Source organism: Eufriesea mexicana, unplaced genomic scaffold (assembly GCF_001483705.2).
Source record: "Eufriesea mexicana isolate 0111107269 unplaced genomic scaffold, ASM148370v2 scaffold2888, whole genome shotgun sequence".
Lineage (NCBI taxonomy): Eukaryota > Metazoa > Arthropoda > Insecta > Hymenoptera > Apidae > Eufriesea > Eufriesea mexicana.
Window position 1 is genome coordinate 153,602 of NW_016910972.1, and position 27,321 is coordinate 180,922.

At 50.7% G+C, this 27,321-nt stretch overlaps 1 protein-coding gene across 1 annotated transcript; it reads right to left on the reverse strand.

The window, feature by feature from the left end:
- Positions 1 to 973: 973 nt before the first annotated feature.
- LOC108550616 (protein lozenge) lies at positions 974 to 27,154 on the reverse strand. The gene is made up of 6 exons (XM_017904382.1): positions 26,137 to 27,154; positions 25,331 to 25,561; positions 21,115 to 21,228; positions 15,367 to 15,666; positions 2,343 to 2,513; positions 974 to 1,853 (listed from the first exon to the last, which is right to left on the reverse strand). The coding sequence occupies exons 1-6, from the start codon at positions 26,390 to 26,392 to the stop codon at positions 1,384 to 1,386; spliced, it is 1,542 nt and encodes a 513-aa protein (XP_017759871.1). The 5' UTR covers positions 26,393 to 27,154; the 3' UTR covers positions 974 to 1,383.
- Positions 27,155 to 27,321: the final 167 nt, after the last annotated feature.

Sequence of the window (27,321 nt, forward strand, 5' to 3'; positions counted from 1 at the left end):
GAAGATTGCGTCGCCGAGTTAAGACGCGTACGGGTAATCAGGAAAGAAGAGATCGTAGAGGAAATGGCGAAGAAATGAACGAAAAAGGAGAGATCGAGGTGCATTCCTTTCAACCTCGTCATTACAGGTTGACGATCACACGTTGGACGATCTATTAATTCCTCGTTCAGTTCACGATTTAGCTCGGAACTCGAGGTTTTGGCTACTTTCTCATAATCCTTTCGATCATTGCGAGATGCGAATTTTAAAAATTTCCGAAAGCCTGTAAGCTTGGTGATTCGAGTTTCTATTATCTATTAAGTTTGCTATAAATTCGTGATCGAATTTCGTGTGATTTCTATCGATCGTGTGTGATTATTCGAGAAAAAGACTAACGCGTATTGGAAGCTGAGAGACCTCGATTTTACTTTGCGGAAAATACAAACGAAAATGACGTATCTGTCAGCCGGAGATGGCAAAAACGTGACAAAGACGGGGCAAAGCAGGGCGGATTGAAAATAAAGGGTGGCAGGGCACTGTGAAGCGGCGACGTAGACCGCAACTATCCATTCGTTCGTTATTTCCAGCATGCTTTAAATATTAAATAGAGCTCGCTGTGCTCGTAAAAAGGATTACCCGTGCCCTCTGTGCCAGGGAAAAAAAAGGACAACCACACCCCTGTGGCTCAGTTTCCATGCTGACGGATAAAGATTTTTCTACTCGAACTACCGAGAAAGATTAATTCGTTGATCCCTCCTTTGTTGCGTTTTTCCTGCTAACGAACGAGACTCGAAGGATATAACGAACGCTGAGGTGGTCTAGATGTTTTCAATGACTTCTCGCGAACGTTGTCTCTGTCGGATTCGCGCGAACCGGTGCTTCTTCGTCACGGATCTGGTGAACGGGGGATGCAGGAACCTGTTCAGGCAAGATTTTATTTCATGGAAAATATCTGTATTTACAATGTTACATGACTATCTTCCCACTTTGCGGATACACGTTCGCGCTGGCTCGGTTTACAGCCGAGATCGAGCCCTGATTCCTCTACTCCTTCGCGATACTTTTTCTAAACTCGCCATCTGCAAATGTCGTCTGTCGTCGAGAACCTTTCTAACACCTCGCTACTTTCTCACGAGTCCGTCGGTCCACGTTGTCCACGTTCCAGTTCTCAGTCACTGTCGTTGCTGTCGATCACTCGCGTCTGACCGCGAAAAATCGACCATTTCCTCGAGCACTACCACTACCAACTGCGAGTGACACCACCAAGTCCCTAACACGATCGCTTCACTCTCCTAACTTCCATTTCGACCGTCGATATCACATTTATTACACCGGTACTGTCTACAGTCCATCCAAACTGCCCTCCAAAATTGCATCTAGTCACTGGACCCATCCGGGATCCCTTCAGTAAGGTCTCCAAACGTCGTTCCTCTGCTCGTTCTCCTCGCCCATCACACCGATCTCCAGCCTGTTACTGCTGATCGTCAGATTGCTACCGGCGATCGTCACCTGTTCCTCGCTCAGGTCCCCGTGGAGGTGCAGATGGATCTGGTTCTGATTCACCGTGCTGTACAACTGCGGATAGAGGACCATGGGCGCCGGACTGATGTAATTTTGGCTAGGATTGTTGTAATAGCCCTGGTAATTCGGGTTGTAGTTGTGAGAGGCGACCGGGACCGGCGTGGCTGGCCCCGAGGTCCAGGAACCATAGTGGTAGCCTGGACTTCCGCTGCCGGTTCCTCCGCCAGCAAAGATGTCCGGGTCGCTGGACTTGCTGGGCACCAGAGGCAACGAGGACGACGAGGTCCCGTGGCTCGGATACATGGAGACGCAGTTCGGCGTGTACGTGTCCTGCTGGCTGTCTGACGGGAGAACTGCAAGATTCAAAATAGACTTTGTGTCCAGTCGGGCCAGGTTAGCCAGGTCTCGGCTGAAGCGGAGGTGACTCGGGTGCTGCAGTCGGAGGCGAAGCGTGGATCAAGCGAGGAAATTCGATTGATACGTGCAAACTGTAGACTGAGCGGTGATTATGCGGAAGGAATCGATTCAAGCGTGTGCCTAGCGGAGTCGGAAGTATAGAGGATCGAGAAAGATCGGGACGAAGTAACGAATTAGAGAAGAACGTTGCTATCCGGCTATCGAGGTGTGCGTGGCGAGTTTAGGAACGATGAAAACGAGACGAGTGAGCGAATTATCGGACTGTTTACTCCGTGACTGGTTGCTACGTCACACAGAAGAGGAAAACGGTTTTCCTCGAACACCACTGCGTCATAACGGTGTCGAGATGAACGGGTGTCAGGATTTTCCTCGGGAGACAAGTGCGGACTGCTAATTCGCAATTCAGAAAGTTTTTTCGTACTCACCGGTTGGCAATGGTACCGGTTCCGTGGTCGGATGATGAGACAGGGCTTCCCCTGGGTACGAGAACGCTCCTCCGGGGATCGGCGAGAACGAACCACCACTGCTTACCGGAGGAGCCGGATAGGACGATGCTGCCGATGGATAGGTCCACTCGGCTGTCCCCGTACTCGTATCTGCAACGAGAATCATTATCACGGTCCATTAATCCCTCTTGAAACTGACCTTTCGGTACAAGTGCATACCGATAAAAATCGAAGAATCGGATAACGATTTGCGAGTCTTTGAATATTTCGCAGCAAGTGCACTTACTCTGCTTCGTCGAGCGTACTCGTTACTTAGAAATGATTAAACACACAGGTGCAGGTTTTTAAAATCCGATAACACGCTTAAAGGGTTAACGGGGCCACTTGGCATCGAGCGAGCCGAGAAGCTGGCCAATCCACTACTGCCATCGCGAATAAAAATGCCGGATAATTTTCATTGCTAAATCCGGATTCCGGCGAAAACGCTCATAGGCAATTGACTCGCTTCTACTCGTCGCTTGTAAAACGGTAACGGTGTTCTGAGTGAGTAACTCCGTCAGATTAATTGAAATGACTCACAGCGTGCCGGAAGTCGAAACGATTGCTAGAACTGCACGTCGGTGTCGCGTTGTATAATAAAATCATATTTCCTCCGCAATTCGCGTCCATCGTGCGTCGATCGTCTCCGAAATTTTCGACGAAAATTTTCCGCCTGCCCCCGAGATAGCGGCGTCTACGCCGTTGGCGGCGCGAGACCAAGTAATTATCCGATATTAATTATCATCTCGTGAAATATTTATCGCGGAGTTCGCGACTTCCGTCGGACGTCCATTGAATTTCCAAGTACCTCCGCGGGGGACGAGCAACCGGTAAAAGTTACGGAAACAGAGAGGAAAACATCGTCTGCTGACTCACCGATGATTCGGCAAAATTTTACCCGCCATTATTCCTTTCGAGCTGAACACGACGGACGCGATTACGAAATGCGTATTCGCCAGAAATGGAGATTAAAGTTGCGCGAAAAGGCCACGATCGACACGCAATATTTCGCTTCCATTTTCATTTTTATTTTTCTCTCCATATATATCTTTCATACTTTTTTATCGCTCCTCTCGATCAGCCGTTTCAGCTTTCATTCGACAACTGTAACACTATAGTCCGCTTCCCGTTGGCCTTCGAGTATTTACGCGAACAATCGATCATTTTTATCCATCGTACGTATTCGTTGGCAAATCGGAGAAGAGATCGCCGAGTGATCAGGCGAGATACGAGCAGCGAAATTCCGATTAAGAAGTCAATTAAGGAGTTCAAGGAACCCGCTATCACAGGTCTGTCTCACGATCGCGGAGGTGCATACGTGATGACTGTGGACTGGCTGAGCAGCGAGAACAGTTGACGGAAAGCCCGGACATTGGTAATTCTCGTCGTCCACTCGATGACAAAACACGATTTGTCAAGGGCGAATCCAGCTACTTCCAAGAAAACGTTTATTACGGGGAAGTTTGCAGTTTCGAAACTCGACGGCACTTCTTGGGCAAAAGATTACCAAAAATTTTTCGAAATTTCGTCGACAGACATCGTCATTGGGACACGTGGCAAAATGACATTAAATTTGCATCATCAATGAAACATCGATGTTGCGTTCGACCTATCGAACGAGGAAAAATTCGAGTTTCGTCAGGCATTTCGTCGAGCACTTTCTCACCTACTGGAACTCGAAAGGTAAAAAAATGCGATCCTTACGAAATTATTTCACTCTTCCATGTCGCGGGGCTTTTCCTGCTCGAGTGAAAACCGCCGATTCAACCGAGCAGATCGCGCAGTTGCAGAATAAAATCGAATTTTGCAGAGATACGCCTTGTTCCATCGCTCGAGCCGCGTTTTGCACGCTCGAAGCGAGAAACTTATATTTTACAGAGCTAATGGAAAGCAGCGGAACCTTTCGGGTCAAGGCGGGGAAGTCGCAGAGAGAATTGATTAGAAAACCGTCGATTTTAATAGCCGATAAATCACAGGTTTCGCCATTGACTTCGACTGCACGCTTCGTAATCCTACGTTGGATTATGAGGGGCTGCTACGCGCAAGAAACAGACGGCGGTTTTGTAATTAACGGTTGCTAATTCCCTCGTAAACCTATGGACAGGCCTTTACACTCCGCGAGCCTTCCAAGTCAAATTATTTAACCTGCCGAGGCTGAAGTCAATGGCAGCCTCTTTAAAACGTTTCCTGTATTTTATTTTATTGCATTAGAGCGTCATACGGCTTCGGTGAATGATTAAACGAATTTCACCTCGTACACCTAACCGTTTCGTTTCTCGCGTATCGATCAGTCGCTTATGCAAATTATGCAAATACGTTATGCAAGTCCACGCTGCCTGCAGAAAAGATAACCAGGAATTCTAGACGATTGTTTATCCCACGAGATGAGGATCGTCCGATAAAGCTAGATGTGCAAATTATTTAACGTATGAGATATACGAATCGATATAAAAGTAAACGAGGGAAATCCTTGGATCCTTCAGGAACGAGGAGCAAGAATCTATAGAGACGGTTTAACGAATGTGATCAAGAGAGAGGGAGGGGGGGAGAGAGAGAGAGAGAGAGAGAGAGAGTAAGGGAAGTCTCCTGAGCAGAGCTTCCGAGGGACTTCCTTGTCACCCATTCTTTGACCCTCGAAGAAGGCACTCTCCCCGTCGTGAGATCAGGTCGAGGTCGCGGGTGGAGGATCCTCTGGCAAAACTGTCGTTACGCCTACCGGCCGTGGAAGGTCGAGGTCGTTTCGGAATTCTCAAAGGGGACCGCCGTGGGGATGGGGGCGTGCGGGTGATTACCGAAAATGGCCGTGTATTTGCCGCAATTACCGGAACAACGGTAACAAAACAAAGCACACCAGCGTGGGTCGACCATCTGTTGGATAATAGTCCATTTCGAGCCTGTTCAGGGAAGACGAGGAGATGCCTAGTTCTATGAACCACCGCTGGGAAAGAGGAGATCCGACTCGCCTGACGATCATCGGACCAACGAAGATATCAGGTGGATATCTAATCATTCGCGGTATCCGTTTCTACTCGCGAGTGGTGAATTTTTTTGCACAACCAGAGTCGTAAATCCAGTCGGTCGAGATGGTCGAGAGCAGGATGAAATCGTTCCATTCTCGACACTTGGAAACATTTCGTAGTTTGGTCGTTGCGACCGCAGACACCAGAAGATTTGCAACAGGGAGAGCGTGGACAAAGTGTAATCGAGGATCAAACTTTCCCATCGTCGTCGATCCTCTATCGATCGTGTCTCGGTGCCGTCACGCCGGTGGTCACCGTGCTGCATCGCGAAGGAGACGCTGCTAAGAATCGCAGAGGTGTAACCCCGGCGTTGATCCTGACCGAAGGAACGCACGAGTCCTGACCAAAGGAACTCCGAGTTGTTTACTACTTCCTCCTCTTCGTGTCTCTCTTCCTCCCTCCATGGATCTCTGTCCGTTGCTCTGCGGGTGTGAAACCACAGTGAGGTGGTTTTGGTGCTTAGTCTCCCGACCAGCCATCTACTTAACGAACCGTCCATCGACCGCCGTCATTTCGTCGTTTCTCGGTTTCTCTCCCACCTAACTCTCTACCCCACACCCAGCTTCGCGCTACCGCTAGTCGTTCCTTCGATCCACCTCATCTTCTTCTTCCGACGATCGCCAGCGATCCGCCGATCTCTCATTCCGCGAACAAACTGCCAACGAGGTAGATAGAGGTTACCCTCCGTTTCCATGGGTAACCTGCAAGGTAAATAATATAGAATACCAGAGAAGTTGGGACACTTTGAGCGTGCCAAAGTCTAGAATACCAGGACCAGAAGCTGGAATATCCGAAGAACTCGTCCTTCCTACGTTTTAAGGCTGCCCGGAGCATGCTGGCCTCTGGTCTGCGTCAAGAATTCCGAGAGCGACCAGGTGAACCCTCGACTATCCAAGTGCGGAAGAACGCAGTCGCGTCTTGGCTCAGCCTCCGGATACCCGTGGTCCAAAGGTGCTCAGGACTCGGGAAGATTTTGGATGCAAGGATCAGGACTTTCGGCTGGAAGTAAATGGAAAGTTGAGAGAATGCGAGATACTTTGGTCGCTGGACGACGACGTGGAAAGTACGGTTCGGAGTCGAAAAGAGAACGAACGTTGCGAACAACGTCGAACAGACGAAGCCGTGGGGCTTCGTTTCCCACCGAGATAGATGCTCGTTTGGTCGTGTAACGTAAGTCGATATTGCGTCGTCTCGATATTCCTGCTCGACACGAATGTCGACACACGCTAACCGTACGTGTATGACACATATCAGGGGCCCGTGCACACTGGTAAACCCTGCATAACGTCCAGAGGAGAGAGAGAAGTCTTACGCATACGAGCGGCCAGGAAACTCTTGTTGCCTTGCGTATCGCTTACCATCAGCGATTTCTTCTTATACACCGAGTATCCTGTCCCGAGGATAGTGTTTCCTCTCGATAACTTCGGGATCGCGAGCAACCGGCTACCAGTCTGATCGCTAGTGTCCTTGCTAAACGAATAATCCCAGGAAAATCGTCCCCTGACCTATTAGCCTGTGACTAGAACCGGGGTCTATCGCATCAGTCCACAGTCAACCTGTCAACGCCGGGTAGAGATTCCTGCCAAGGTCCTCGATTTATTTCCCGAATATCTGTAAAATCCAGATCCTCTGACGAAATCTAGCAAGTCAGCGCGTAATCCTAGCTTTTCCAACACTTGGGATAGACTTGGTTCGTCTCGTTGCGGTGAAAATACGAAGCAAAATTCACGAAATGCCACGTTATCTAGCCTAATGTAGCCAGCGTTTCTTTATATCACGTCGATAGAACGTGGGAAACGTGAGAAAGTACGAAGGAATGGTGGAGAAACGCGAGTGGAATCGTGCAGTTGGGCAATTTGCGAGAGGAGCATCCACGGTTCGTCAATCTCTCAAAAGTAGGCGGCTGTCGACGACGGTTTCAATGCCCATCATTGCTAATTTCGTTCATCCTGCCTGCGTTTTCGCGCCGTACTCCCGTTCTTCGTTATTTCCCATTCATCTCTGCATTCATCTGCTAGGCTGGATCCCCGGAGGAAGGAAATCCGTTTAACGCGGTGTCGGCCGCAGAAGAGGCGCGTTTTGCACGCACGCATCGCCGCAATTTTGCCGCTGAAACGAACAATGGGGGCCCCGGGTTCCGACGTCGCTCCGAGTCCAGAGAAAAAGATCTCCGCTCTCTTCCAGATACTCTTTTTTCCTCGTTCCGCAGCCGCTTCTTCTGTTTTCCCCTTTGTCCCGTCGCCTTTCGCAACTTTCATTCCGGGCCCCCATCCACACGCGCCGCGTAATTTCGAGGGTGAATGAAGAGCATGAATGGAGGGTCCATCACTGGCGTGTCCGGAAATTCACGGGCCCCGTACACCGTCGCGCCATCTCGATCATCGCAGGTAGACACGCGAGTGCCCATGCCTCACTTCCTCGTCTTATCTGTGGGATCCTCGCGTCCACGCTCCTTACGCGCCATTACGATTACAATTATCCTCGGTCCTCGACGTCACGTCGACGTTACGTTTAGAGGGGTGTAACAGAGATACGGAATAAACGCGGATTACACGCGAGGATCGCGAAGAAGGCGATCGCGTGCAGCCAGAGGGACGTTCGACTCTCAGTCCAGGTCTCTCCATTCGGTTTGTCTTCGCGGACAATCGGGACAAGTGTGCCGATTTTCTCACCGGATCGCTGGATTCTTGCACACTATAAACAGATGTTCGTGAAAGGACAAGAAATATCTACCTTTTATCCTTCTGCAAACTACAAAGAGACGGCGAGATCTGGCCAGTTCGACGAAAGCGACGTCGATCGATGGGTAATCAATTGAACACGCCTGGATCGGACCGTTGATTGGCGATCAATTAAGTTTCGACTGAAAAAAAAGCGAGCCGGGAGGAAGAGGAGGCGACTCCTTTTCTTGTTGCTCCAGTGGATCCTGCGGATCACTCGCAAGGCTCGATCCAGGTTACCGTTTATCGCGGCGATCTCAAACGAATCGTTCGTCAATCGCAGCCTCGCTTTTTCACCGCGTCTCGGAGCACGGTTCTTCAGGGTCCGATGATGCACGTACGAAACCGTTTTCCAGCTTCGTTCCGAATCAATCGACACCCTTGGCGGATTCCCGTCCGACGGTTCGCTGAACCCGTTTCCACGCTCGGTCGTTCCCTGTCGGGATACTTGTCGCGCGTAAGTGTCACGGCTAATTTCTCCGTTGAAAACGGGCAGAGAACAATCGAGTTTTGGTAGCGCATGAACATGGACGGAAATGGGGAAAAAATGACGGGCTCGCGGTGGCTCGCGGCGAAGACTATGTGGCCCGATCGTGTTAAAAATCGGCCTGTTCGATGTTACAGTTCACGCCCGCGGGCGTAATTCAATTTGGCCCCGTATTGTTCGACATCTAATAAAGGAGAGGAAAAACGAAGAAAAGACAGCTGATAGACGACCAAAATCGTGCGCAGGTAAAATGAGAGGATCTCGAGAGATCGGGACGAAGATCCGTGCCCTCTCGAGCGTGGATCACGTAACTGCCTCCACCTCTTCTTCTTCTCCCTCGCCTTATTCCTGCCTTGCTTAGCCTCTCCTTCCCTATTTTTTCTCCTCTCCTGCTCTCCTTCTCTCCCTGGACACGATCCAGCCAATGTACCGGCGATGTTACGAGTACAGGAATTTTGTGTACGAAAAAAAAGCTACCCAGTATGGGCTTCCTTTCGGTCCTAATTCGTCTGCCTTACCGGTACTTCCGTTCACCATGTCAGTGGTTCTTCTCTCTCCCTTCTTTCTCTCCTCTGCCTTCCTTTCCTACCACCTTCCTTTCTCTCTCTTTTTTAACATCGCCTCGTTCCATTTTCTGACCGATGTACCTCTCGATGCTCGATGACCTTTCGAGATTGCGATTTTTGCGCGAGAGCCGAGGACAGTCAGCGAGATGAACGACGACACTAGGCTCTGTGGAATTTCCGGGCTTCGAAATCGCGACGAGAATCGAGGGGACCAGGTAAGAGTCTCCTCTCTCGGAAACGCTGTGGGTGGTCTAAGAACGGAGACTTAGTTACAGAAGTGGTTGATTTACGAAGATCTCCGAGGAATCTAGAAAGGAAATAGCTCGTTATAACAGCACGGTTCTATTGCTTCCACGGAACCTTTTTCGCTCCTTTTGCGCTAGGCCTATTCTTACGAGCGTGTTTGGATCGGGACTCGGGCAGGAAAACGACGACAAGAAATCGCTGCCAATGACGCGATTAAGATGGAGGAAGAACGTCTGGCGGCTGTAGGCGGTTGAGAAACAGTATGCTAATTCGTCGCGGGGATTTCTGCGAACGACGGAACATTACGGGAGACGTGGAGGGACCTTTAAATCCTCTGGTAAGAGTCAACGTCATTTACGGTTTGGTCAAGTAACGGGGAGAAGCGCGAGACGAATCGAGAATGAGACGGGGTCCCCGTCGTTAGAAATCTGCTCGCGAGACCGTACCACGCGCTGATTTCCCACTTTTCCTGAAGACCGTGACTGCCTTCCTCGTGGAAACGGGAAGAAGCGGATGAATTGGACGCGAAAGCAAGGGATAAATTTCTGAAACGGAGATGGGGAAATTGGCAATTTCTTGGCAGAATGCGACTTTCCTCCGGGGAATCGAAATATCCCATTTAATGAGATAATCCTAGAAGTGTCTCGAGCCTTTTTGTCGCGAGACGAAAGAAGCTGTGCCAAATAAATGACTGTTAATGGTCAAACACGACAGCAACGCGGTGGAGAGAGCCGTCTTCCGTTTCTTCAGTCGACTAGGCGCAGCCGCTTATTATTACAAAAACCCGGTCGACTTTTTATCTCTGGGATTTTCGAGAGTTTTTGCTCCGATGTTTCGGTAGGATGACGATCTCGGGAAGCGGGATCCTCTGGATCGTGAACTGCTTTCTCGCTTCGCTCGTCCGGCTCAATTCTTTCTACGTTTCGAGCCGGCGGATCGACCTCGATCGATTTGCTCGAGATTGTCCCTCGATCATCTCTCAAATCGATTCGAACGAGTATACTGATTGCCGGACGCCTCGATTTTCGGCGTCCGCCGCTCGAAACCGGCCATTCGATCCCGTTCAGAAATTTGTATCCATCATGTAGCTGACCTTTCGAGTTCGTTCATGAAACGGGTCATCGATTGGCGAACGCGAAAAATCTCGCATCGATATAATTGTATTAATCCCGCAACTACCGACAAAGATGCTCCTCGAACCCGCGTGAATCGAAATTATTTCAATCACCGAATTCGCGAAACGCTCAACGCGTGATTCATAATATCGTATGCTAGGATACTAATCTTTTAGATAAGCCGAGATAAACGATTACCGGGCGACGAACGCGTCGAGATGGATCGTGTTTGGAGACTTTGGTTAAACCTCTGGCAATCGGTTAAGGTCTTGAAATTCCCGCAAACGAATTTTTCCGCGACCCCAGGACAGTGTACTGCAGCGAAGGAAACTCGTCCATCTCGTCCTAGATTCTCCATCGGACAAATTAATTCCCCAGAAAGCGACGAAAATTTCAACGGAGCCAGCTAACGAACGCCTAGCTGAGACGATGAGCGAAAAGTTTCCTCGATACAGCAGAATTGTCCGAGTTCACGACCTATCCGTAGTTTACGAGCGATCCGACGCGTCCTGGCGAGGAAGCAACGAGAACCCTGCTTCCGGCTATCTCCGGAAAGCACCTCGGCTAGATCTCGAGCATTCGAAACGGGGGAATACGTGGAAACGAAACGCTCCATTCGGCCCGGTTATTATCGCGGTCTTGGCCGAGCGGTCGCCACGGGTTTCCTTGAGTCGTCCGCCAAGTGCGCGCCTGATTGGACGGACACGAAGGATGTCGTGCCACCAGGATACGCGATAAACCGACAGGCGATAAAGTTCACCGAGGCACCGCAGCCCAGGGATTTCTGAAATTCCACTTTGCGGAAGCCGAGGATCTCGTCCAGCTTTCCTTCTATGACCGTGGACAGCTCCATCTCCGGCTCTGCCAAGCTTGGATCTTGCCTCTCGAAACTCGGGAAACAACGTTCCTTCCTTGATCTAAGGACCGATACACGCCTTCTCGATGTCGCCACGATGCGAAGTTACCGCCCGATTCGGCCGGTCCAGGTTGATTTCCTTGAGATTCAAGGGTGAACTCGCGTGGATCCGGCACGGAAGGTCCCGATTGGTCGACTGCGACGACGGGGAAATAAGTAGCAAGACGCAACAACAGTCGTGGCTGTCTGGGACGACGGTGGCGACGGATTTACGAGTTTAATTAAGTTCTGCGGTCGCGTTCGTCATTTCGGCGAGCATCGAAGCCTCGTTTGCGACCAGCTTTCATCCCGCGCACCGTCACTTCGGGTAAGCGGAAGGTGCATCGAAATCCGTAGAAATTCCAGCAGGTGGAACCTGTCTGAGAGCGTTTCTAAAACACGGGGACAAGATTCCAGTCTCGTTGGAATCGTCGGGGAAACGATGTACGAGGGGTGTTGATTGCACGCTTTCGTAAATGTGTCACGGATCCTTTAGTATTCCCGCGGCAAGTTTAAGCTTGTACGTTAATAACCTGCTGATAGAGCATGATAGGGGTTGGCGTGTTGCGAGGGAGACTCGCGAAAGGAGTGTATGTGACACTTTCCTAATTGCCTCGCAACTTCTCTCCCTCGCACCCCCTAAGAAAGGTAACCCTTATTCCCGTTCCCTGGGAGACCTCAGACGCTTCGAAGGCGCCGACGCCACGAAGAAATTTAATCAACCACACGTGATACCAGCCGCGAGGATTAAAAAGAAGTCGCGTTCGAGAGAATGGCAAGACTTTCCAGATGAAATTCTATGCGAATCCGGCCGCAGCTTGACATTAAACGACGAAGACTTCTGCTCCCTCTTCCTCTCCCGCCGTCTGCCACTGGCACAGTGTCGTTTAACTAAAATTCCCAACCATCCCGAGGAGTCGTAACGATTCCGTACAAGCGCGAGCTAGCCCTCCCCATTCAGCCACCGTCGGACAAAATCTAGGGGAGCACGACGATCATCGGTAGGCGAAGAAAAAGGCAGAGGACTGAGCGGAAAGCTAGTCGTGACCTACGCTATTCATGGAAGCACGCGGGAATTGCGAAGTGGTCCTCATCTTCGAGGATTTCTGCCACCCTCGTCTCTTTAAATTCCCTGACCAATTAGCGACGTCTTCGTAAACGGATAAGGAGGCACGCAACGACGAACCTTTGTCCTTTCTTCGATGCATCTTGGGTCAGATCGGGCTGACTAGAGAGTAGACGATGCTTCGATCGTTAGCAGCGGACATTCTCTAACGGAATTTAACGCGACGAGACTTCTACGATGTCCCAGGAAAGGCAGACGAGCGAGGAAACGGGACGGATCCACCGCTTTCGGGCTATAAGTGTAAACGTCGAGGCAGACAGAAGAAGCGAGCGGAGAATATGCAATCAGCGTGATTGTTTGACACCCCATAATCAACATCCTTACCCCTACCACGTCAGCAGTGTCTTTGTCTCCCCTGTCCCCTATTCTATTTTCTCTTTTCGCCCTCTCGTTCCGACCAACGGTGAGAGGACCCGCGGTCTTCCTCCTCGACCCTCTGCACCACCTCTTCGGGTACTCTTGCCACTGGCAGAGCCTTATTACCCCGATCAAGGCTCGAGATGAGACCCCAGGGAAGAAGACGAGGAACGGACACGGTTGCATTACGAGAGACAGGAGTAATGCACGCTTCTCCATCTTTTCTTCACCTGGACATGCATCCTGGTCCTGGCTGACGCTGCATTTGCGCGGAATTACGGCGTAGAGGTACACAGGCATGCGACGATGATGCGTCGCTTGATGACGGTGAGAGAAGGGCCTGAATTCTAGCTAACGAATGACAGAAAAGCTGGAAAAGATTGCTCGCTTGGTACTTCTTGAGGCGGTTCGAGTCATACTCCGTAAACGCTGCCGAGGCACGATCGTCAGTGATCATGTAGGTGAGATTTAGAGAGCAATCACGATGGGGAGGAGAGACCGGTGGCGAGGCAGAAAGAGAGACGAAATGGCGAAGAAGAAGAAGATTACGAAGAAGATGACGAGGAAGAGGGAGGATAGGTTCGATTCAACAACGTCTGGCATCGCAAGCGAACCGAGCCGAAGACAAAAGGAGGAGCGCAGGCAGCAGCGAGCGGCAAAAACAACATGGATCCAGCTCTCGATCGATCGAGAAGCGATCGATCGATCCCTGGTATTACGCAGACGTGCACGTGAGTAGTACGTGAGTGCACGGTCTGTCTTGTAGGTTGCACCGACTGTAAATTCAGAGGGGATCTGCCCGAGGTGGTCTGCCTCGAAAACACCGGAGAACAGAGAGTTGCCAGGATGGAGTGGGGTGCTGAGGAGCAGGAGGAGGAGGAAGAAAATTGCATCCACCGACGCTCGCCTGCTCATTTCGCACTCTGCGCTCATTCGTACGTGTGCCAGGCCCTTGGATCTGCTCATTAGGCGCGAAGTGGAGACGAAGAAGACGAAGAAGGAGACGGGAGGAGAGATGAATGGACGGACGGTGACTGGTAAACGAAGCATTTCCCCTCTGCCATTTCCATTCATGTGGTAGGCGTGAAAATGGTCCCATTACGACTGCACCGGTTGCGAAAGATAATAGCGAATCGCGAAGAGGTACAACCCAAGCCTCCTCTAGCAGTCGACTCTAAGAATATCCCTCGGAGCGTAATATCGCGCTCGAGTAACGCGTTAAAGAAAAGACGCCAACACCTTTGTCTTGTATTAACCGGCGAAGACAGGGGAGGGAAAGTTTGGCTGCCTGGATGAGGTAATTACAATGGTGGCCGATCCAGCAAGGTGACACGGGTGCAGCAAAGTTGGCCCCGTAGGTAGCACGGGCCTGATCGACGGAGAAGGTAGCGGCGGTCGAAGAGGAGGACGAGGAGGAGGAGATTAGGGCAAAGAGAAACCGCAACGTAGCTTCAAAGAGGTCTTGCCAGCCAGGGGCGCGTCTACTTAACTTTGATCAGGTCGAGACCGCTGATGCGAGACGAGCCATGCAGAAATAAAGTGGCTGCCGAGTTTCCCGCCTTTTTGCATCTTGAATTATCGACTCTGGATACCTCCGCTGACCTCAAAATATCTCTTAAAATTACCAGCAGGCCTTCGCCGGGCCAATTTCGACCCGTTTTCGTGAATTTTTCGCCACGCACGAAACTTAGGGCAAATCTCTGACACCATCTCGTTCGGGAATAATCGAATTCCTGACCGAATCTTTTGGGTAAGCAACCAGAGTGCAGCGGCTCGAGGACAGGACACTTTTGCCTCGTGCTAGGGAGACCCAACGGGTGAATCGTGGCGGGGATCAGCGAGAGAAGAGATGGAAACGGCAGGTTGAATGTCGTTATTACGTTGAATTAGAGGGTGCAGAGCCGGAACGAGGTATGAAACTATTACCTCGCGAAACGGCAGACCTCTCTCTCCTCTTGATCCCTCACCATCGTTTCCCCTCCCCGTGATAGAGGAGAAGGGGGTGGGTGGGGTTTGTGCGTAGTTTCGAGTCGCTCCACGAGCCACGAGGATGCTGGTCGTGAACGAAAGATGATGATGCCCGAGGAATATCCGCTATCGAAACGAAAGGAGCAAACTGACCGGAAGGCACGGTCTTCTATCACCGGAGTTAGCTTAGCTAATCGACCCGGCGTAAAATTGGAAAAGTACCGGAGAAACCTGACGGTGTAATTAATTGGCCACGCGGCTACAGTATTCCGATTCCGATCGATCTTTCACGCTTGCGTCTACGATCGAAAGAAATCGGCGAAAACTGCCCAATATCTGTACCCCGATCATTCCACAAACGAAAGCTAGTCGTTGTTCCAGGTGTCTGTGAAGTGCCTAAAGATCGGGCTAGGTAACGGGTCGCCAGTGGGACCAAACGCCAGGCCAAATGGAACAAGACTCACCACCATGCTGAGGACTGTGCTTGTAGCAATCTTGATGAGCCGAGGAGCCGCTATTAGCGCCGAGGTGTGTACTGGAAGCAGGCGATGCGGTCGGATCGGTGTTGTTGGGGTTGGTGCAGGCACCACTAACCGAATTCGCGGTGACGCTGTTGCCGATGTGATGCTTATTCCTCCTGTACGGCTCCGGTTCTCGTAGATAGGGAGTAAACGGACTGGGTGCGTCGGGGAAGGTCCCCCGTGCCAGTCCAGGAACTCGGGGCAGTGCGGGAACTCGGGCCAGTCCAGGGATGTGAGTTTGCCCTGAAAAAACACGAAGAACGTTTCTCGTTAATCGTACTTCCATCTTTGTCCGTCTTATCGATCGACGAATCTGCTCGCGCTCCGAATAACGCAGCGACGGGACTCTTAACTGTGGTCAAGCGTTTCGGGTTAGCAGTCAGGGGCCCGTATCTTGGGTCTCAAGAAAAATCTTGCTCTCCAAAGCACGGACGTTCGGTAGCCAAGCGAAGGGCGACAAGGAGAGAAGATGTTTGTGCAATTAGCCCAATAGAGAGGGATAATTAAGAAACTCGAGTGGCTCGTGTCCCGATCGACTTCAATGGCATTCCTCGCACATTCCAACCCCCGCCGGCGAATTGATGGAACCCTGGCAGAGCCAAGTATCGCGGTACCTGCATAGTATACACAGCGGACACGGCGACTCTCTATTGGGGCGGCTGCAATATACACGTAGTCCGTGTGTATCGTTATACGGTGTTGCACATTATGCGCCATGTGCATAGGTTCGATTGCTTACGTAATCTCTGGACAGGACATTTCGTGGCAAAATCGCTAGGCTGTGTAACCTTCGGCTTTTGTCCGCCAGGTATCGATCCTTCCAGAGGTTTCCAGTTTTTCTACACTCCGTTTCCCCGAAAAGGATCCTTTCGTTCCGCTTTCCACCTCGAGTACACACGGTTGCACCAAGAAAGAGAGAGAGAGGGAGAGAGAGAGAGAGAGAGAGAGAGAAAGACGACAGAGCTCGCGAATCCAGGGAACCTCGGGATCGTCGTTGATCGAAAGAAGTGGAGCACGTTGCTCTCCTTTCCTCTTGGAACGGGCCCGGGTCGACGGAGAGGAAGCCAAGAATGGGAGCCGCGAGGCGCAAATTGTTATTCCTCCAGCGAGAGAGACGGAACGGAAAGGAGCTGGGCAGAAAGACGAGAGGAGCAGTGGTCGAAGGAGGAGAGCATATCGACTGGCCAACCGGTGGAAGAGAGACTTCGGCCACGAGGGCGAACGACAAATAAAGTTCGACCGCAAACTGCACGAAATTGTCGGTGAGCCCAGATGGTCAGCTCCGGTGCGCCAACCGATGCCTACAAGATTATTCCTCGCTACCGACTACCACGATCGCCGGTCAGGAGAAACAAGGGAGCTCTGTGTTCAGCTCCACGACCGGATCCCACGACTTCTCACGTACCGGACGCTCGTAATGCCCCAAACGTACCGGCCGACACTCTTTTTGGATGGCTCGCCTCGGTGTTTCCATTCAAGAGGAGCAAAGTAGAATGGGATGTAGCGAGGAGGCAGCGGATAATTCAGAATGGATGGTCGAGTGCAACGGAGGTGAGCGAGGTAGAGCACATTCGATCCTACGAGGAAGAAGCTTCAATTATATCTCTCGGAGACTCTTCCCATCGAGAAGGAACGTAGCAGAAGATACTCTAACCAGATGGATACCATGGTATCTAATCATGCTTGCACACGGAACGATTTTCTCGACTATGTAAGAGCGTTTGACGAATCTAACACACCTGAACCAGCGTTTCTCGTGGATCGATCCAGCGTCAAAGCTCCAAGGATCTCTTCGAACGTTAGATCATCAAGGTCTGACTTCGCTATCGCGTCGAGCCTGTTCAGGATATCTGAAAACGTACCTGCTATCCGAATCTAGAAGCGGAAAGGCGGTTAATTACAATAAACAAGAACGATCGTGATATAACACCTTCACCGATTGCCCCTTTGCCTGTTCGTGGAACATGGTGAAGCAGAGAGAAAGAAAGAGAGAGAGAAAGAGAGGGGGGAGAGGGAGAGAGAACAATAATTCCAATCTCCGCAGCACGAGTGGTGGGCTTATCTAATCAAAGTGTGGCAGCCCCGGAGGACGGAAATAGCGCGGCTTTTTCCTCCTCTCTAATAACGGGCCCCTCCCTCCGCTCGTCTTACGTCCTCCTTGACGCCGGGGTCTGCCAGCATTTCGAGAATTTTGCTCCAATCTTTTCTCTTTTCTCCGCTCTTCGCGCTCGTGAAAACCACTTTTGCGTTCTTTCGTCGCATTTTCCTCGCCCAGGAAGATCTACTCGAACAAATGTCCCTTTTCTACGAGTACGTACGAAGAGGACGGGCCCGAAATGTTTCGACGTCTCGATGGAAGGTCCGGAGCAAGTCGAGTTTCGTGACTCGAAATAATTTCACAGCGATTCGAGAAAGCGACGACCAACACCAGTCATTTCTCGTCGATTCGTCACGAAGAGGTGTCGCCAGGTTGCTCTCGAGGTATCCTTGATCACGATTTTTCCAATCTTCCAGCTCCGTGCTCGAAAACGATCGTCAACGTTAAGACAAATCGGAGGCCACTAGCGGGAATTCGTCGAGTCGACTCGTCAAGCATCCAGCTACGGAGATTCTTTCCAATTGCCTGGTAATGTCGACCAATTGCAGACTCGAGACTGGACCATTTCGATGGACGGCTACCGGAGTAATATCGTTCGATAACGCGCGATTTCTCTCGATCCATCCGGATGAACTTGCTTCCGATTCGCTCTAAAATTCACGATCTCTCCGAGGCGTGCTTTTCCAGTCAAGATGATGGCTCGATTTGAACGTTTCCATCTCGCGATACCGTTGCAACCATGTGCTCTACCCAAATTGTTGATCGCGGATTAAGCTTGATTTTTTTCTACCATGGGCAATTTCGCATCACGCGTGCACCACTTAAATCCGGACGGACGTATGGCGGATGCCAAGCATTTTCTATGGAGGGTTACAGAGAAAATGATTTCGAGAGAGACGAACGCGTCGCGTACTCTCGTCTAATCGAAATTCCAAACGCGGAACAATTACTGGCCAAGCAAATTCAATTTCAACCTTTGACTGACAGCGGCCGATCCATCGATATTGTTTTGCCGGGGTTGTTTCGATGATTTTCGGCCACAGTGACGGCTACCCGGTAGCCACTTTGTTTCGCCGATTCCTTTTCCCTGTTCGTTCCAACCGATCCCTGCCTCCCTTTTCCACCGTTTTCATTTCCATTCCATTCTTCCATCGAAGAACCGGGAAATATTTTTCAACGCAATTCATATTCGAACCTCGTTAGAGAGCGACAGAGACGTGTCCTAACTTCTGGTCGTTGACCAAGGTAAAAGCTACTTAGCCGTACCCTCCTTCCTCGCGCGATCGACGAGTCGAAAAGGAAGGGTAACGAGCCTGGATCGTCCCCGAAGTGCAGAGGATCAGGCTAACTGCTACCAACTTCCTTTTCCGCAGTTCCTAACGCGTTCAAACGGTTCCGGTCAGACTGTCGCAGCCTTGGAAGTCCGTTAATCCGGTTACGTGTCGTTCCATGCCACGGTGGCCGCGTTTGCAGTATTTACACGCGCTGACGGGCCGGCGAATTACAGAAATTGCACGATTACCGACGAAACAGCCGGTCGAGGCGAGACCGGGAAAAAGGGAGCGAGCGAAAAATGGGGCGGGGAGGGGTGGTGATTTTCGATAACAAAAAGCTCGCGATTATCCACGCAATAATGATAGCCGGCAGGTGTCTGCGGAGCGGCGCGCTTCGGATCGTTGCGAGGACAATGAAAGCGCCGGTTGTTTTGCCCGACGGCGCTCGTACGCTGGTCGTTACATAGATTGTCCCTGGTGCGTGCCAGGGCGAGGAGGAGCACGCCATCGCTGGCCAAAACTCGTGTATGCAATATGTCGTGATGCGTGTCCCGTCTCGACGTCCGATTCTTTTCATCCGCCACGGAATTGGGGCGGCGGCGATCCCCGTCTGGAATCGTCTTCACGCGTCGAGTCTGTCTGCCCTTCGACGTCCCAGTGGAACTCCTTTGCCTTGCTCCTTCTTCGACTCGCTCCTCGACTCACTCTTCGACTGACCATGGAAGCTTGGATGGTCGCGGGAAGCGGAGGAGAGATCGACGATTCTGCGAATATAGGATCGGTTTGGATTTGTTAAGATTTCAGGATCAGAGGGGACATTGGTCAGCGAAATATCTAAGTTTCGTTACCCACCGTGATTTTTTCATAACCCGATGATATCCACTGACGATTCGACGACAGTTCAAAACAGCGCGGAAAACATCAATTTGCTTGTTTTGATTTTTTTACAAACAAAATACGGCCAAACGTGTCCATCGTGTACAGGGAACTGTCAGCCTCTTCGTGTATTAACAGGTAAATAGTTGGAAATTCTATGCTACCTCCGTGTACGATAAAACTTTGTTACCACCGCAAAATGCTCGCCCCTGTGACCGTGGACGTCCTATGACGTCCTAAAGTGCACGAATATTATAGATTTCCTACCTTGTTCTATCGATCGTTGCGAAACCGGAGGTAAAACGTTAGAAAAATCAATCACGCCGGACCATTTCGAAAAAAATAACGGGGAAAAAAAAATCTGCGAGACCGGTGGGCACGCATCGTACTACGCCTATCAATACTTTATACAACAAATGCGAAACGTCCGCAAAAAGCTGCCGTATTCGTGGTCGACTCCGCAGCGGCTATTAATCTGATATCGAAATAACAGGCATTTTTTTTCCCCCCTACAAACGGAGGCTGAAATTGGTGGCACTCGCTTAAGCTGGAACAATTGGTTCTATATTTTGGAAATTCTCTCTCTTTCCGTCCCTTTGTCCCGACATATCGGCTATCGTCGACAAATATTTATGGAAATAAATTTACATTTTGTGGATCCATTATGTGAAACCGGGAAAGGATAATCAAAAACTGCCGGAGTTCGAATATCCCGACTTTTCCGTTTTCAGCGTAATTATTTTCATTATTGCCACGGTTTCCCACGTATCCAGTTATCCTCGCGGTTTCCCAATTCTCCGTGCGCGGTCATTTTTGAAAAAGGAAAACCTTTCCTTGCCTCGCTTGCTCTTCTGTCTGTCTTCGTTCTTCGTGCATGGTCCAAAATACAGGGAGACACTGGTCGTCGATACGGCGACTAGTCGTCGCTGGGGTAAGATAATATTTGACGAAAGAAACACGTGGAAAAATATGACACTCCTTTGCTGCCGGGTGAATCCTCGAAAGAACGACGAACGCAGCCTAGGAACGTGGATGGTTTCAGTTATTTGTATATCAAGCCCGTATCGCAAATACGCATCATACGACGCCGGTTATTAAGCATGGTCAAGCATCGATAATTAACGGATATTTTTGGAGGTTTTCATAGTATATTACGGTAAGTGGATTACTTTTCACGCGGCAGTGTGCTGGTAAAAGCATTGTCTATGTAGTACGGCTTGGTGAATAGCTAACCCAAAACACGCATACGCGCGGTACGCACGTCGACCACTGCATCATCGCGCACCATCTGCTCGGTAATGACTTCCCATTACCGCGTATAGGGACTTTCGTTGAATTATCGGTACATTTTCAGGGAATCCACGGATAGTAGCAGCCGGTGGCCGCGGATAGATCTCGCGATCCACGGCCTACCAGAGAACGGAAAGTGTTTGATCTACTCACTCGTTTTGGACCGGGGTTCTCTGGGCCCATCCACGGTCACCTTGATGGCTCTCGTGTACGTGGCTACTTGGGGAGGCGTAGTCGATACCGTGATGGTGATGCTGAAGCTTTTTCCTGAAACACAGACGCAGGGGAACGATGAGAAAATGAAAAGGGAAAAAGAAACAGAGAGAAAGAACGCAGCGATACTTCGATGCACAGAGTAATACGATTTGCTAGTTAGAGGAGCAATTTATTACCGATCGAGCTGCAAACAAATTCGCGACAGAGCTGCAGTCTGTGGTCAGCGGGACCACGAGCGAATCCCGATCTAAATACTTTACGATTTCGTGCCGCAATTACATCCACGTCCATTAGGTTTCGAGAGACCGCGAGTTTCTTAGAGCGCGCAGACTCTGAGCGGGACGAGAAGAGGACGTTCGGGGGTGGAGCACCGGTGTGCATATATCACCGACGAAGGTCTCGAAGTTGAAGGTCCGGTATATTAATTCCCTCTCCATAAACGTCCGTCGCGGAGATTGACTACGCTTTCTTAAACGGCCCATCGCGCGCTAATATGCATTCGGTAATTCGCCGCTGCCAGTTCCAACGAAACAGCCCCTTGTTTCTTTCGGCTGCTAAAGTCAACTGGATTATAGCCGTGGTCCTCCTCGACTAACTTTGTGTCGGCACGGTACGATCCACTTAAAAATAGATTGCCTTCGCGTAGGAAGGAGGTGTTGATCGTCTTGTTGCAATCCTTTGCAAAACAAGTCCGTTCGCGCGATTAAAAGTTCGAAGATCGTAGAATCCATCGAAACCAACGTTCCGACGAGGCCCTCCTGGAAGCGTACCCGGAGCATCGTTGCCGACCAACCATCGGGAAAATACGAAGGAGGCACTCTCGGTTTGCGTTAAAGGGTGGATATCTAACGTGTCGCGGACATATAGTCGTTTGTGTTGGCGTAAACGTCAACGATTTGTAATTGTCTCCCCTTGGTGCACCCTGGTCCACCTCGCTGTGTCTGTCAACATGATAACCGGCATCAAACACCCCCAACCCCGCCACCCCCGGGAGCTGCAACTGACTGCAGAGAGGCACGGCGTTATATCCTAGTTATAGCGTGCCCTCTCCCCCGCGTGCGACCGCTCACCCTCCACCCTCTGCCCCCATTGCACCCCCTGAGCCCGCGATGCTGTCGCTCTCGCGCCCGTCATTGCATCCTTGTTATCGTCATCGTTTCGGTCCAGCGCAAAGTGGCTCGTTTCAGAACACCAAAAATCGCGCGTGTCGCGGTTCCTCTTTCTGGCTTCCGCTTTAAAATCGATTAGCTGCATCGATCGCGCGCACGGTTACGTCTGTCTTTTCGCTCTTACCGCGGCCTGCATCACGCGGACAACGTTCAACGTTGATGGACCGGAAAGGGAATACAATTTTTCCACCGTTGTAAACGTAGAAACTCCGTCTAGACCGTGCAACGCTCGTCGTTGCCGTTCCGGATAGTCCCATCGGAGCGAATAGTCCACCGATTCAGCCAATTCCTCGCGAGCTTTTACCGAGGGATGCGAACGTAAATCGACTTCGAAGGACATCTTGGTACGTTGGAAAGCTGCAGGAACTACCGGCGGAACGTGGAGGATCGCGACGAGACTCGGAGAAGTAAGGGACGAAGAGGAAAGCGCGAAAAGAGCGTGAAAAAGGTCGGAAGCTGGTCGAAACCGTATCGTAAGCGATCATAGGAAGGGAATTCGCGCACGACACCCTCGTGCCCCTTTCCCTCCATCGTCGAGTCCATCGCATTTGGGGCTAATAATGCCGCACGGCCGATTTCCCCCACCGATGGCCGGACCTGCGGTTAATACTCGATGATGGGAACGGTCATCTGCAGAGACAGGACACCCAGGCTGTGCATTCGCGAACGACGGACGGACAGACCGACAGACAAAACCGGGCCACGCGTATGTGCCACCTATATAACGTGCACCACATCGCCGGTTATCCAGCGCGACTCCGGCTCGTTTCGGTGTGTCGGTGCGTTTGCAACGGTGCCGAGGATGAGATGAACGCCATCCCAAACCGCCCACACAACCATCCGAAACCACTCGAAACCGTCCGTTAATACTCGTGGCACCAGGGTGAGGGAGGGGAGGGGGCGAGGTTTCGCGTAGGGCTAGGTGGCTACTCTCTCCAAGTGGGAGAGCCAGAAGCTGGGAGATGGAAAACGAAGGGTTCGGTGGAACGGGACGAAGGTCCCGATCCCGAGTCTCGCAACAGGATGTCTCTGCAATTGTCAAATAATTACTATCGGTGGTAATTTCAGCCGTGTCGATATAGACTGCGGTATATTACTAATTATAGGCACGGGCCTGCCTCGGCCCCGACGATGATGGAACGCCCGTTCCAGCCTGCAGCCCCTCTCTTTGATCCGGCGCTACCAGCCACCACCACTCTTTCTTCCCGTTTACGATCGCTCCGGAACATCGTGCCGCGCACCTTCACGGAAGGTGATAATTGCCACGATCTCGCTAGTTTCTTCTCGCCATCCTTTTCTTTCCAACCCCCTCGTCGGTGATCCCGGTACATCGAGATTCTTTCTGCAGTTGCTACGTGGTTTTATATCGTCGCCACGCATCGCCGGTGAACGGGGTCTGCGACCGGCTCGGTGGTGGCTCGGTTCGATAAATTCTTCTTAATATTTCCCGTACGAGGAAATTTCAAGCTCGACGCTTGCGAATTTTCCGTCGAATTCCTTGGACGAATCGGCAATATCGAGGGGAATCGGAGAGCGGTGCGGTAGGATTCAATCAAATTAATAAGTCGCGGAAACAAAACCTCGATGATAGGAGGGTAGGTAGACTGGCCGGTCGCGGCTGGTACGAGGGTGGTTTGGTCAATCGTCGAAATTGAGTATTACGGATTATCGAGGAGAGATAGTGAAAAAAAAAAAAAAAAGGAAAAAAAAAAAATACCAAAACTGGACAAAGGGATCGAAGGATTTCGGCGAGGGATGTGTCCCTTTCGCTAATTGATTTCGGGGATAGCGTGTCCGGTGTCAGGAGGTGGATGGAGCCTCGCTGACCCTGCACTTCATGATGAAATCGAATGAAACATAGATGATGCTATCGACGGACGTGCAGCTCGAATGCGAGCAGTCCGGCTCGTTAATTCATAAATGCATCGTACGGTGCGTGGGGTGCAAAATGCATTTGTAGAACCGGATGAGTTTACCTGCTGGCCCGTAGATAATCGTCGCGGATCGACGTACACGCGTCCCTGAAATCTGCGACTTAATCGGCACAAAAACGGATTATTTAAAAAGCTACCGCTCGATCAATTCGTTTGGCAATCATTTATTAAAAGCCTGGCTCCCGTGGTACGTGTAACTTTGTTCGCGGCTAGCGCGATTTAATTTCCGCATTGAAGCTTAATCTATACCTTTTGAAGCAGTTTAACAATTGCGGTTTTGCGAAGAGTAAATTAATCAACGTAAAGCGTAAACGTCGCCAACTAATTAACGGGACTCTTGATTTTTCCAGTAAATTAACCGACGCCAAGGCGAAAATAAACGACGGATTGATATACGGTTTCGTTAGCCGTGACGTGGAACCAGCTACAAACCATTGATCGGATTTGCTTGATTTTCGAGACTTAGCCTCTTTCTCTCTGGCCGACGGACGATGATTTCTGATTAACGGCCAGTTGTTTCGGATGCTAGGTCGGGGCTACCGGCGGACATCGAGTAATGACTCTGGGGGCGGCGGGATGCGAGGGAACTCGCGGATGCGGAGGGTTTAAAAGCGAGAGACGAGTCGAGCGGGGTTGAGGCCAGTTGATGACGATGATGATTACAATAACCGTGCTTTTAGGGGGTTCGAAATCACGGTACATGCCTCTCTCGTGCAGATAATTTACTGGCTGCTTTTTCCACGACTTACAAAGCAAACTGCCACTGACGATGACACTCGAAACCTCAAAACTAACTCTCTCTATTGGCTCGTTTAATAAGTTGCCTCGAGCTTTGATCGTGTACCAGAATCCTCTAAATTAAAACTTCCTCATACTGCTTTTCATGCTCTATAATATTTGGAGATAATAATGTGATTATAGTATCGTTTTTACGTTGCTACTGAGTAATAGTATAGCATAGTAATAGCAGGAGCGTGATATATTCGACGAGGTGTTCATATTAAAGGAGGAAGAAGAGTTGAAAAAAAAATAATTGCTCCAGGCACTTACCCCTGCCGCTTCTTCCGACGAACCTTAGGTCGTTGAACTTGGCGACTTGGTTTTTCATCAGGGTAGTGGAATTTCTTAGTTCAGCGCAACAATTTTCGTCGTTACCCGCTCGTACTGTCACCAGAGTTCCATCGACGACTTCGCCCAGGGCGACGACTTTGAATGCCACCGGGAGCGTCTTGTTGGACCTCCAATGAGTTGGTAGTTGACTGCAGAGAAAATACGGTGATCCTGTAAAAAATATGGAAATAATCAGTGGTTTTGCTGCAGAAATAAAGGGCACTAATTTCTTTCTATTTCCTTCACTGTCGTTTTGTTACGTTACTGATTCTCGTTACAATTATCGATTACGCATTTCTCAAACGAATATCCAAAAATGCGTAATATTTCAAAATTCTGAGATGGAGAATAAATTTTATACGGAAATTTATCACTCGAAATATTAATACCAACTTTATAGCGGTTTCTAGCTCCATTCCGCGTAATATTATTATTCTCCGTATTTAACCTGAAACTGCGTATCACTAACCTCGTTAACTATCACAGATGTTTCTCACTTTCCTTCTACAGAAACGCACAGAGAATAAAATTACGAATAATATCGTTTTACTTTCACGACGCAGCTATTGCGAGCAGAAAATTTCACTATAAAATGTAATCGCGCACGAAACTTCGAAGGAAAAAGCTTCGCTATGCAATTTGCGTTATACGCACTACTTTCCCGCCCATTCGAACAGAAAATGACGTCATACTTTTCGACCAATCAGCGAGCGTCTTTTGGCAGCCATATTAAAAATAATACGAACCTGTTCGAACTAATTCGCCAGGGTGTTCAGCTTGTGCCTCGCCGACGAGTCTCTCGGTCCACCACAGCTCGCCGACGGCGGCACCCTCGCTCATCTCGCCACCTCCTCCCCCGGCGTCGGCGTCGTCGGCCTGCTGGTACCTGGTGTTTACCCCCTGGAGAGGCGCCAGTGAGGGGCCGCACGGGCCGGCGCCTTCGTGGGATCCAACGGTGGCGTAATTCTCCCCGCAGCCCACGGAACCCACCGGTAGATGCATCCCATCGGCCAGTAGCCGCCCCTCGTCGCCCAAGCACGCACCCTCCGGGCAAGACGTCGTGATTTCACTTGCCTCCTCGATGTACACACTCCACGGAGCCCGCTACCTCCTCCCTGGCTGCTACCAGCAACTCCTCCTCCAGCAGCTGCTTCTCCGCTTCTGGTCCACGCGACGGATATCCAGAATACTTACCAACACGTTCATCGTATCTTCTTCGACACGCGGAATATCCTCGGCGTCCTCGAAATTTCTCCGAGTTCCATGACGAACGTCCTCGCTACTGGTTTCCCGCCAACGCCATGACAATATTATCGAGTATTGACGTAACACCTCCAATGAGAATCTGGTCCTCCCCTCTATTGCACTTTTAGTCCGCGAGGTGTCACTGTGTTTAGATCGATGCACGGATCTATGACCGGTTTACTCTCAAACTAATCACTCGTCGAAGACGTAACACGTTTTACCGCGATTCGGAGCTCCTACAGGTTGCTGATTGGTGGACGCGGTCAGATGCTTCGGATTATCTGGCACGAGTCGATCTACTGACAGGTCAGAGGAGAACCTTTCACTTTTGTTTCGCGATCGGGGTTCGATATCGAGCGGAGACACGGTCCACGATGGTCGTTTGTGTCGGAAAAACACGGTGAGTCAAAGTGGTTGTAGAGGTTCGGAATGAGACACGTTTATAGGAACGTCAGTCGCGTTCGACGGTGCGCGACGTAATGCCGGCGGCGCGGCTTCAGCCGCGTGTTCCGCGTAAGCGGCCCGGGACGGCCTAAGCCTCGCAATTCCGACGCTCCCCACCGTCGACGTCGTCCTCCCGCTGCGCCTCGACGCTCCCATATCCCCACTGTCAGATCGCCCGCCCTCCGATCGTGTGGACTCGTTTTCTGACCAGTATTCGCGTTCTTCTATTTCTCCGCTTATTT